This window comes from Geotrypetes seraphini, chromosome 13 (assembly GCF_902459505.1).
Source record: "Geotrypetes seraphini chromosome 13, aGeoSer1.1, whole genome shotgun sequence".
NCBI classification, from domain to species: Eukaryota; Metazoa; Chordata; class Amphibia; order Gymnophiona; family Dermophiidae; genus Geotrypetes; species Geotrypetes seraphini.
Genome location: NC_047096.1, coordinates 29,680,214 through 29,692,133, shown reverse-complemented (window position 1 = coordinate 29,692,133; position 11,920 = coordinate 29,680,214). Strand labels below are relative to the sequence as shown.

The window sequence follows — 11,920 nt, the reverse complement described above, 5'->3', positions numbered from 1 at the left end:
TTAAACATATCAAGAGCTGTAGTGGAAATTAATTTAGGAAAGTTGTTCAGTCTCAGATTTTGTCTCCTCGTTACATTCTCAAGAACCTCCATTTTAAAGTTAATATTATCATTATCCCTCATAAGGAGCTGATTTTGTGCTCCCAATATTTCCAATTTTTTTTCCTGCTCAACTGATTTTTTTTTCTCAACATTCACAATAGCTTCCAATTTCCAGAGGGAAAGTCTGTTAAATTTTAAAAAATGCATTCCTAGAGCTCACCTTGAGAAAGCCATGGGTTCCAATCAGCAGAATAAGAAGTATTGCAGCAAAACCGGCACCTTTTTAGAGTCAGGAAGTATATCCAAGCAGGGACAAAGATCAGAGCTGCAGCAAGCAGTTGACCTACTCCAGGAGACATCCGGGGATCTTCTGGCTGTTGCTAAACAACATCCAGGTGTATTTATAAGGTATGGGAGGGGCTTAAGGGATTATAACTACATACGTAGGTTATGTAAGTCACGTGACTGGAAGACCACTGTAATAGTAATTGTTGGGTTTGCAGGTTGTTCTAATGAATTTTCCTCCAATTTGCCCACTTTTTTTTGCAATATTAAAGTCTCAGAAAGTATCCCTGCACAGTGAGTAGAGAGAGTTTGCAATTGATTTCCCAGGGAAGACTGTAATATTGAAATTGCTTCCCAAATAGAGTTTAAATCCACCACTGAAGGTTTTTCTAGAGGAGCTAGGCATTTAGGCCCTGATTCTGAAAAGTGCCGTCCCGATTTTAGGCAGCCATAGGCTCCTACAACTGTCTAATCAACCAATCGGGATGCATGTTTTTTAAAAAAATGCTCCCCAGGCAGGCCGCCTATATTGAAGGTGCCTCCGGGAGCCTAGGGAGGCCCGCAAGACGCCTAAGCTCGCCTAAGGGCCTTAGGCGAACCTAGCGGCCCTAAACGTCTCCCTAGTAGAGGAAGAGACGCTTAAAATGTAGGCTAGCAAAATGCTGGCCTACATTGTAAGTAGACGCGGCTGCTATGCTTATTGAGGCAAGGGATCTCCCTGCTGCAATAAGTATAGCGGCTGCGGCTGCCTGTCCAATCAACAGCAGGAGGGTGCCGAACCCCTCCTGCCAGAACACCCGTCCCACCAAACTCCCAATCGCCGGCAGGAGGGTGCCGAACTCCTCCTGCCGGAAAGCTGGACCCCCTATGGACCCCCCATGCTAATGACCTCCCCCCATGAGTCCCCTAACCTCCCCCCTAACTAACATCTCCCCCCAACTAACCTTTAAATGTTGGTCGGCTGGACGGGTCTTGCTGACGTCCAGCCGACAGGCCCGCCTCATCGAAATGAGGTAGGCCCGCCCCTTCCCGGTCCAGCCCCGCTAAGTCATTTTGACTTTTCCTGCCATCATGTTCTGTTTAATTTTCAAAGGGAAACAATGTAAGTTGTTTCTCTTTAGAAATTTGCATAATATATTTTAGTTTAATGTAATTTATTAAATCTATTTATTGACCACTTATCTGTGTGTGTATGTTTGGGGGGGGGGGGGGTTAGTTAATTTTTTTAACATATTTGTATAGCACTGTTGAATGGTACCAGCAAATTTGGATTTGGATACCAGATTTAATTCCTCATGTTACGAAATCCAAGTTCAAAGTGAGTTATAAATTAAGGTACATAGCATAAGAGCCATCTCCAATATTGAGCAAGCTCCTCCACTGTGTCTAGGGAAGGATAATATTTACTGTGTTTAGCAGAACCAATCAGTTTGAAATGCGGGCTCCCTTGAGAGTTCAAGGCAAGGTACAGGTTCAGGTTAAAGGTAAGAGCTTATGGAAATAGATTCAGCCAACTGGATGAGATCTGCATTGTGATCCCATATTCCAGGAGACAGGAAGTGGGGTTTGACCAGGTTCTGTTCTCTCTAGTACAGGGGTGTCAAATTCTGGCCTGTGGACCCAATTTGGCCCGCGAGTGAATACACTAATTTGACCTGCGTTGGCCTGTGAGAGAATACCCTGCTGCTTGCTCTCTTTGCTTAGCAGTGTCAGAGGGAAGCAACCACCAGCTATTAGGTCAGAAACAGGAAAGAAAGGACCAGCCATGAGACACCGAGGAGAAGCACGCAAGAGGGCAAGGGGAAGGGGATGGTGAAATGGAGGCTCCGGGCTCAGGAAGAGCACCCCGTGAGCTGTACCTGTGGAGATGCAGTTAGCGTGTGACAGCTAAGAGGTGAATTTCCCTCTCACTGCGTCCTCAGATTCCAATACCGGCAAGGGCTGATCGTCAATACCTTCGGGCTTTCTAAAGTGACAACAGCAACGGCGGTATCTGGCAAGCAGAGGCAGCACTCTGAACAGGCTTCTCCTGGCCTGCCCCACTGGGGTTAGCGTACCTTAATAAAAGGCCCCCCTAAGTATCTTAATAAAAAATTTGGCCCGTGACTTAGCCTATGTTTTAGATTTCTGCACCTTATGTGATTGAGTTTGACACTCGAGTCTAATTGGTGTTGGTCAGGTTATCTTACGGCACCTTCCGAAAAGAAATTAAGACAGTATTATTTGATAAATTTATCTCTTAATTCGATGTTTTTATTCTTAATAATAATTTTACTGTTTTTTTTCAGTTCAAAGATTTTATTGATTTTAATATACAGCAAGAACATGAAATGTTAACAAGGCATGATCAGTTACTGTGCTAGTCTATAATTACCAATATTTGAACATATATATCATATTGTGGCTCATCTATCATTTCATTCCTATGGGGTAATTTTACTGTTTTGACTTATACTTTTATTGTCTTTTTAATTAATATGCTGCATTCTCTTTTTAATATTGTACTTCACTGATTGTCCAGTTTTACTCTCTTGTGTAAACCGCCTAGAATTCTCTTGATTGTGGCGGTTTACAAAAATAAAGTTATGTTATGTTATGCTTGCTTGCGTGCGAGAATGAAAAAATATCCCTTATAAGTTGCTATAGATTGGGGATCTGGATTAGGTATAATAAGGGTTTGCAGCTGCAGGATGTCATAACCACATTCAGGTATTACTTTCTCCAGAAACTCTTTGTCCAGGGACAAAGTGAAAAATTTTCTCTCGCCAAGCATATAATCAGTACAACCTAGTGCTCCCACCAATATCAAATAACCTCCTTGTTTCAGCATTGATGAGATATTATTCAAAGCACAGCAGAAAGTGTTCTTGTCCTTGCAAGCGAATTCCAAACACAGACATGTGATCAGGCAGTCTACTGCAGGCAGTACCAGCGGATCCAACGGGTTGTTCTGGGTGACATCGCTCTTGAGAACACACTTGACTTTTTTTCTCAGTTTGGCTTCTATCTCAGGTTCCGTGTCCCTATGAAGGAAAAGAATCTTTATCCAAAGCATCTTCACGTCATCGTAGTGGACCAATCAGAATAGCTAATACAGACAAATTGTAGGCAGGCAATGGGCAAATGCTAAAAATATTTTACTATATCCCTATAATAAAGGAAGTGGCCTTGGTAGTGTTTGTGCTGAGACATACTGCTGGTTGTTATTGTGGTGGGGCTTTGTACTGACGGTCATTGGAACTAGATCTGTGGATGCTTGAGCAAACTCATTGACTCTGTCTAGGGAAGGTAATTTCTATTGTGTTTAACACCCCTCCCCCCCCCAAACACTTTGGAAAGTTGGCTTCTATGGGGGGAGTATCTGCTGTGAGTGCGCTAATGCTGAGTTGTGATGCCTGTGGATGTGGTGATGGTGGTAGAATATTAAATTACTAGTAGGTGTGGTATGGAGAGAGAATGAATGTGTTGCCCTCCCAGTCTGCCCCGACCTCTTCCTAAATTGAAGGGTTGGCTACACCCCTGACTTGTATCCCTAGAGTCTTGAAATTTGTCTACATAACATTCTGATTTATTAACAGCGGCCTTGGGGCTCACTCAATGACCAATGCCAGTACTAATGCTATGGTCATAGATTATAATCCTTTATGATTATATGAGTATTCATAGAATCTATTATTATGAACAGTAATCCATTTACAATGAACAAAAGAAACCTTCCTATACTTCTCTTTTCCATATCTTTCCAATCTACACTTCTCTAAACACGTGCAAAGGCATAATAAAAAAAATACATCTAAGTCCGTTTTGGGCCTAGGGTACAAGTCACCCAAAGTCAGAAAAGTCCAAAGTCCATTCTCAAAAAATATGTCCCCCAATTTTTTTTTTTTTTTTTTTTTATTGTCTACTTCAATGTCCACCCGTTTGATCATTCAGGCTGCCAAGTTGTCTATCTTTATACCACATTCTCATCCAAAAAAATCATCCAAGTCTGAAACGCCTGCCCTAGAATAAGACTTTTTTGACTCAGGAGGGGTCAGCAAAGTGATGGACTGGCCACCCAGACATGGTAACAGATTAGTGGGGTACCTTACAGGGCACTGCTGTGAACTTCACAAAAAGGGTGCTACATGAACATCTCATCACAACTCCTGTTTGCCTGTTTTAATTAGACTGTAAGCTCTATTGAGCAGGGATTGTCTCTTACATGTTTAATGTACAGTACTGCGTATGTCTAGCAGTGCTCTAGAAATGATAAGTAGGAGTAGTATGTTTTGAAAATTATCCCAGGGAATTTATGTGCGCTCATGTATACCTGCTCTTTTGTAGGCAAAAATATTCTGAGCTGATTTATGTGTATACAGTACATATGTATTTGCAAAAACATGCAAATAAATGCAATTCCCTTACCAGTCCCAACAGCTGAAATGCTTCTGGATAAAGCTATACCTGAACAGTCAGTGCACACTTAACTTTATGTACATATTGTGGGTACAAGTATGTATGTGCTTATCTAATATAATAAAACAGTAAGCCGCGCATGCGCACTTCCTAAGCGTGCGTCCATTTTCCGTGAGCTGTAGCACACATAGGAAGTGCGCATGCGCGGCTTACGGTCTGGCCTCACAAGGAAAGACAAGTTGATGTTGGCCGCGGCGGCTGCTGGCCGCCCCAAGCTCTCTCTCTCTCTCTTCCTCCCCCCCCCCCCCAGGCGGATGTCGGCCACGGCGGCTACTGTCTGTGGCTGAAGGCCGTTAACATAAGTAGGCCATGGAGTTCAGCAGGAAGGTATGGGGGGAAGGAAAATACTGCACAGGGAAGTGGGATGGGAGGGAAATGATGCAACACACAGAAATGGAGGGGCAGAAAAGGGGTTGATGGACAGCGGAACAGGTGCTGAGGAACAGGGAGGGAGGCAGAAAAATGAAGACAGGGGGAACAGGAAGGAGGTAATGATGGACAGGGGGAGGTAAAACAAAGGGAGAAGGGCTTCTGCTGGATAATGTGCAGCAGTGATGGGGTGGTGGAGGACACAGGGGAGGTAAAAGGAAGGGAGAATGGACAGGGGGAGCAGGCAAGGGGTGGTAGTGGACAGCCAAGGAAAAAAAAAAAGACAGATAGAAATACAGAAAGCGGCTAAGGAGAGAGAGAAAAAAATAAAGACACACACACACACACACATATATTCTAGCACCCGTTAATGTAACGGGCTATAAGACTAGTTTCCAATATAAGATGAACAGGAGAGAGGGAGTCAGAAGCACAGGAAACCAAGCTAAGCAGAGAGCACAGTGGCCTCCAAGGATGGGTTTATTATAGGACCTGACATAGGCTGTGTTTTGGCAAAGTGCCTGCGTCGCTGTAAATATTTTGTTCCTTCAAAGATCAGTAAATTGTACCAACATAACAGTTAAAACAACATGGCAGCTTTTTTAGCTGTAAAGATTAGCCAAAACTGTCTAGCAAAAGACGGTTCATCTATCCTACTGAACAGTTCCCATACCTGTTGCCTTCCAGCTCACATATGAGCTTCATCGTTGCACTCCAGTCAAATGCCCCCTTCTCATTCTTCAGCCATAACTCTATCTCCTGCCGGTTCTGTTCCAGGAAATTTGTGGTGATGATTTCTTTGAAGGAATTACAGGCTGGGTATAGATGGTTCAGGATGGGAAAGATGCAAATATCTAGCAGGGTGTCCCCCTGTACACCATCTGGTTTAGAAAAATTAAAATACAAAGATCTGGAAAGAGTTCTTAATATGCTTCCTAAAGCCCTTTAGGTTCTGATCTCTGCAAGGTATTCTCCTGGAGGGAAGGAAAGTGATTTGAATTCTATCTCTCCTTAAAATGGATCCTATTTGCTTTGAAAATGAAAACCAAAGAGGATCGCAAAAGGATTGTGAAAAATTGCAAGAGGACCTTGAGAAACTGGGAGACTGAGCATCAAAATGGCAGACATTTAATGTAAGTGCAAAGTGGTGCATGTGGGAAAGAGGAACCCAAACTAAAGCTTTGTGATGCAGGGTTCCACATTAGGAGTACTGCCCAAGAAAAGGATGTAGATGTCATCGTTGAGGATTCATTGAAACCCTTAGTTCAGTGTGTGGTGGCGGCTAAGAAAGCAAATAGAATGTTAGGAATTATCAGGAAAGGAATGGAAAAAAAAGATGAAAATCTTATAATGCCCTTGTTTTGCTCTATGGTACAACCACACCTTGAATACTGTGTGCAATTCTGGTCCACCATATCTCAAAAAGATATAGCAGAATTCTAAAAAGGTACATAGAAGGGCAATGAAAATGTTAAAAGGGATGGAATGACTTCCCTATGAGAAAAGGCTATAGCGGCTAGGGCTTTTCAGCTTGGAGAAGAGATGACTCAGCGGTGATATGATAGAGGTCTATAAATTAATGAATGGCGTGGAAAGGGTAAATGTAAAGAATGACACGGAGACACAATTTTCCCCATCCCCGTGGGAACTCATATTCCCGTCTCGTCCCTGCAAGTTCTATTCTTGTCTATGCCCTATTGCTGCAAGCTCCAACCTCATCTGCATAAGCCTCAAAAACTTTAAAATCATAAGTGTTTGAGGCTTGTGTGGTTAAGGCAGAGCTTACTGGAATGGGGCAGGAATGGGGACAAATCTGTCCCCGTGTCATTCTCTAGGTAAATGTGAATCGCTTGTTTACTCTTTCCATAAATACTAGGACTAGGGTGCAAGCGAAGAAGCTACTAAATAGTAGATTTAAAACAAACCGGAGAAACGATTTCTTTACTCAATGTGTAATTAAAATTTATTTATTTGGTTTTGCATCCCGTCCTCCCAGGAGAACTCAGAATGGGTTACAAGTTTACATACATAACAAAGCCTGGTAAAATATAACATGACAAACATAGCACAATATGACACAGCATGACAAGTATTGCATGACAAACATAGGATGGCAGCTTAATATGGCAGTCATATGTACAAGCATAGCATAGTAACATAGTAGATGATGGCAGATAAAGACCCTAATGGTCCATTCAGTCTGCCCAACCTAATTCAATTTATTTTTTTTTCTTCTTAGCTATTTCTGAGCAAGAATCCAAAGCTCTGCCCGGTACCGTGCATAGGTTCCAACTACTGAAGTCTGTCAAAGCTCACTCCAGCCTATCTACACCCTCCTAGCCACTGAAGCCTTCCCCAGCCCATCCTCCATCAAACGGCCATATACAGACACAGACCATGCAAGTCTGCCCGGTACTGGCCTAAATATTTACTACTTACTTCAATATTTACTATTATTTTCTGATTCTAGATACCTCTGTATTCATCCTACGCTTTTTTGATTTCCATCACCATTTTTCTCTCCACTACCTCTCTCAGGAGTGCATTGAAGGTATCCACCACCCTCTCCATAAAGAAGAATTTCCTTACATTGCTCTTGAGTCTCCCACCCCTCAGCCTCAAATTATGCTCTCTGGTTTTACCTTTTTCCTTTCTCTTGAAAAGATTTTGTTCTACGTTAATACCTTTCAAGAACTTAAACATCTGGATCATATCTCCCCTGTCCCTGCTTTCCTCTAGGGCAGTGGTTCCCAAACCTGTCCTGGAGGACCCCAGGCCAGTCGGGTTTTCAAGCTAGCCCTAATGAATATGCATGGATCAGGTTTGCATGCCTGGCACCTCCATTATATGCAGATCTCTCTCATGCATATTCATTAGGGCTATCCTGAAAACTCGACTGGCCTCATTTGGAATACTGTGTGCAATTCTGGAGGCCACACTACCGAAAAGATGTGCTGAGAGTAGAGTGGGTGCAACGGATGGCCACCAGGATGGTCTCGGGGCTCAAGGATCTATCGTACGAGGAAAGGCTGAAAAATTTGCGGCTATACTCACTCGAGGAACATAGGGAGAGAGGAGACATGATCGAGACGTTTAAGTATATTACCGGCCGTATCGAGATGGAAGAAGAGATTCTCTTTCTCAAAGGACTCTCAGCCACAAGAGGGCATCCACTCAAACTCAGGGGCGGGAAATTTCATGGCAACACCAGGAAATATTTCTTCACCGAGAGAGTGGTTGATCCTTGGAACGAGCTCCCGGTGCAGGTGATCGAGGCAAATAGCGTGCAAGAATTTAAGAGTAAATGGGATGCCCATGTGGGATCCATTAGAGGGTTAAGCCAAGGGAACCTGTCACCAGGAGTGGGATCCCTAGGACAGTAGACTTGGGGGTGGGTCAGTAGAGTGGGCAGACCTGATGGGCTATGGCCCTTATCTGCCGTCATCTTCTATGTTTCTATGTTTCTATCATCCAACTCGCTCATTCATACATTTATTTGTTCAGTGGATCCCTGATGAAGCTGAGGAGAATGGATCCCTGACAAAGCTGAGGCGAAACATGTCGGGTCCAACCGCAAATCACCAAATCATGAAGAAGCGTGTACTATTATAAGACTGGGCCATCTCCTTAGACTTTTGGTTATACTTGCAGTACGACTAAGTCTAGGTCAATCCACCTCCCACCCTTTCCGCTCCTCTAAAAACGCCTCTTTTCGCTCTAGGTGTTTAGAGGCAGGGCAAAGGCCTACGGTGGTTTTAGATACATTTAAAACCAGCTTTGATTAACGGTACTTGGACGATCTGTCTTTTTGATCATCCAAGTACTGATTTAGGCCACTTTTGAACTTTTTTTTAATTATGAGCACCCTAGTATTAGAAATATTATGGCAATACTGAGACAGAACCAGAGTCAGATTTTTGTTCTGTACGATGAGTTCTCTGGGGTTATGTCCTTCTTCTGCTTGGAACTCATTGATAAGTGAAGAAGATTTCAGTGGATACAAAATATATGTTTGCTTTTATCACAGTTATGGTCCAGTGAGCGGAGTCAGGGGTCTCTATTTTTTTATATTGACTTGTGTAGCCTGGAAATCTAGCGGCAATATTTTATGCTGAAAATAACCAGCAATTGCATAGTTTTCATTTTTTCTAGTTTATAGTCTGGGAATAAATGTTACATTCTCTTTATCTTGGGGCAACTACCTGACCAGTGTTCTGAGTGAGGAAAGATCTACACCCTGCCCTCTGAACAAAGTTCTGAGGGAATCCTCCCTTTTAGGTGCTTTGGATGGGGAAAGGGATGCTTTCTCAATCCTTGCATCAGGCAGCAGACTACCTTGAGATACTTCTAAACAAGGGTAGAAGTTCTTGCATACAGTGGTATAATGCAAGAACCAACCTTTTGGGCAGAATTTGGAACTAGGTGACATCCCCAGCTAGATGTTCCTAAAAACCTTCCTGAATTCTTCAACCCTTGTCAGGAATTGGCAGAGGATGTTTTCATTAGCAAAACATTTCTCTAGGACCCACTTCAGCCCAGAATCTCTTACTAAATCAACAAGTCTAATTCTGCAAAGGGAAGAGAGAGTACCACCCACCTGAGGTGAATGCTTTATGCATATTCTCCATCACAAATTTAATGTAGCCATTGGTAAAGGCGATCCCATTTTCACAAAAGTAGGTGTTCAGAAAGAGTTTGGAGTCAAAACAATTCTGGTAAGTTTCATGGCTGGTGACTTCTGATTCCATTCTGTCCTTTCAGAGTCAGATTCCTTTCTGTCCTCTGCATCCCTCTGCTCTGCAGTCTACCTCTCTTTATAATGGGAAAATTTAAATATCCTTTAGCCCTTCAGTTATAGTTTAATCAAATCTGGAACATTCTGATATTTCAGGCTAATGCAAGCATGAATTGCAGGCATCTGACTTTCCTTGCGGGCTGTTGACTGAAGGCAATCATGAGACAGATGCCTCGGTTACCTCTGTCTCAGGTCAAAAATATAAGAACATAACAATAGTCATACTGAGTCAGACCCGTGGTCCATCTAGCCCAGTATCCTGTTTCCTCAATGAACAGTCCAGGTCACAAGTACCTGGCAAAAACCCAAATAATAACAACATTCCATGCAACTTATCCAAGGTAAGCAGAGGTTTCCCCCATATCTGTCTCAATAGCAGACTATAGATTTTTCCTTCAGGAACATGTCAAAATCTTTTTTAAATCCATTTATGTTAACTGCTGTTATAATACCCTCTGGCAACTAATTCCAGAGCTTAATTATTCTTTGAGTAAAACAATGCATTCTTCTATTGGTTTTAAAAGTATTTTCCTGACGACTCCCAGATCTACCTCTCTGTTCCAAATATCTCTATTGAAACCCAGACCAGAGTCTCAGCCTGCCTGTCCGACATTGCCACCTGGATGTCTCACCACCATCTAAAACTGAATATGGCTAAAACAGAGCTGCTCATCTTCCCACCTCTCCACTCCCCTCATTCTCCGTCTCTGTGGACAACACTCTCATCCTTCCTGTTTTGTATGCTTGTAATTTCAGGGTCATCTTTTTACTCCTCTTTCTCCTTCACCACCCAGATACAACATTTCGCTAAAATCTGCCGCTTCTTCCTCTATAATATTACCAAAATCCGACCCTTCCATCCTGAACACACTACCAAAACAATTATCCACGCCCTCATCACCTCACACTTAGACTACTGCAATTCGCTACTCTCAGGCCTTCCACTTTGTCACCTCGCTCCCCTCCAATCCATCCAGAATTCAGCTGCACGACTTATATTCTGGGAGAGCCGCCATACTCATGTTACCCCTCTCCTAAAGTCACTTCATTGGCTTCCCATCTGTTTCCAAATACAATTCAAACTCTTCTTTCTGACCTACAAATGCACTCACTTAGCTGCCCCTCACTATCTCTCTTCACATATCTCCTTCTATAATTCCCCCCCCCCCGTGAGCTTCGCTCAGCTCCCACATCTGTGCCCATAGAAAAAAAAATGAAAAAAACAGGCAGACCTGTCGTTAGCAGAGTCAGAGCATCAGTCGGATGACTAGTTTTAATATTAATGCCCTCATTTGGATGCCAGAATAGGAGAATGAGCGATCATATGGAAAACTGGTTTGCCGACTATCAATAAACAATCAGAGATTTTAGTGCATCAACCCCTGTGACACCTCATAGTGCACAACTGCAAGGGGAGCGTACATGGGAACAGAGCATGGATTGGTCCCACACTTATTTATGTAACTTATGGAATACTATAAGTTATGCGCCCAAGTGCAAATATATACTAATATTTACACTTGCTTTTTATATGGTGTAAGTCAGGGGTGCTCAAATAGTCGATTGCGATCGACCAGTAGATCGCAAAGACAACGCGAGTTGATCGTGTTGCCTTTGCGATCTTCTTCTTTCCTCCTCGAGCCAAGCCGGGCGCATATATGCGCGGACCCATAAGACTTTACCTCTGACGTCAATTTTACAACCATAACCAAATTCTGACGTCAGAGAGAAAGTTCTGGACCAGGCAATCGCTGCCTGGCTGGCCTGGAACTTTCCCTCTGACATCTGAATTGACGTCGGAGGTGAAGTCTTGTGGGCCCGGCGCTTGTACGCTCCAGGCCTGGCTCGGGGAGGAAGGAAGAAATCGGCATGGTGGCTTGGGGGGGTGGCAGGGAGAGAGAAAAAGAATTAGGGAAATGGAGAAATTGGCGTGATTAATTTGAGAACCATTGGCAGAGATGCAAATTTTCCA

General features: G+C 43.2%; 1 protein-coding gene across 1 annotated transcript; it reads right to left on the bottom strand.

The window, feature by feature from the left end:
• Positions 1-2,609: 2,609 nt before the first annotated feature.
• LOC117347336 (nicotinamide N-methyltransferase-like) lies at positions 2,610-9,960 on the bottom strand. Its single transcript, XM_033918131.1, has 3 exons — positions 9,751-9,960; positions 5,827-6,034; positions 2,610-3,349 (listed from the first exon to the last, which is right to left on the bottom strand). The coding sequence occupies exons 1-3, from the start codon at positions 9,899-9,901 to the stop codon at positions 2,920-2,922; spliced, it is 789 nt and encodes a 262-aa protein (XP_033774022.1). The 5' UTR covers positions 9,902-9,960; the 3' UTR covers positions 2,610-2,919.
• Positions 9,961-11,920: the final 1,960 nt, after the last annotated feature.

What these genes read in the sequence shown, in the direction of transcription:
- LOC117347336 (XM_033918131.1), bottom strand. Translation starts at nt 9,901, where the DNA reads ATGGAATCAGAAGTCACCAGCCATGAAACTTACCAGAATTGTTTTGAC. An exon ending in GCATAAAGCATTCACCTCAG is followed by an intron (nt 6,035 to 9,750) that starts GTGGGTGGTACT and finishes TTTCTAAACCAG; the next exon opens with ATGGTGTACAGGGGGACACC. An exon ending in TGTGAGCTGGAAGGCAACAG is followed by an intron (nt 3,350 to 5,826) that starts GTATGGGAACTG and finishes TTTCCTTCATAG; the next exon opens with GGACACGGAACCTGAGATAG.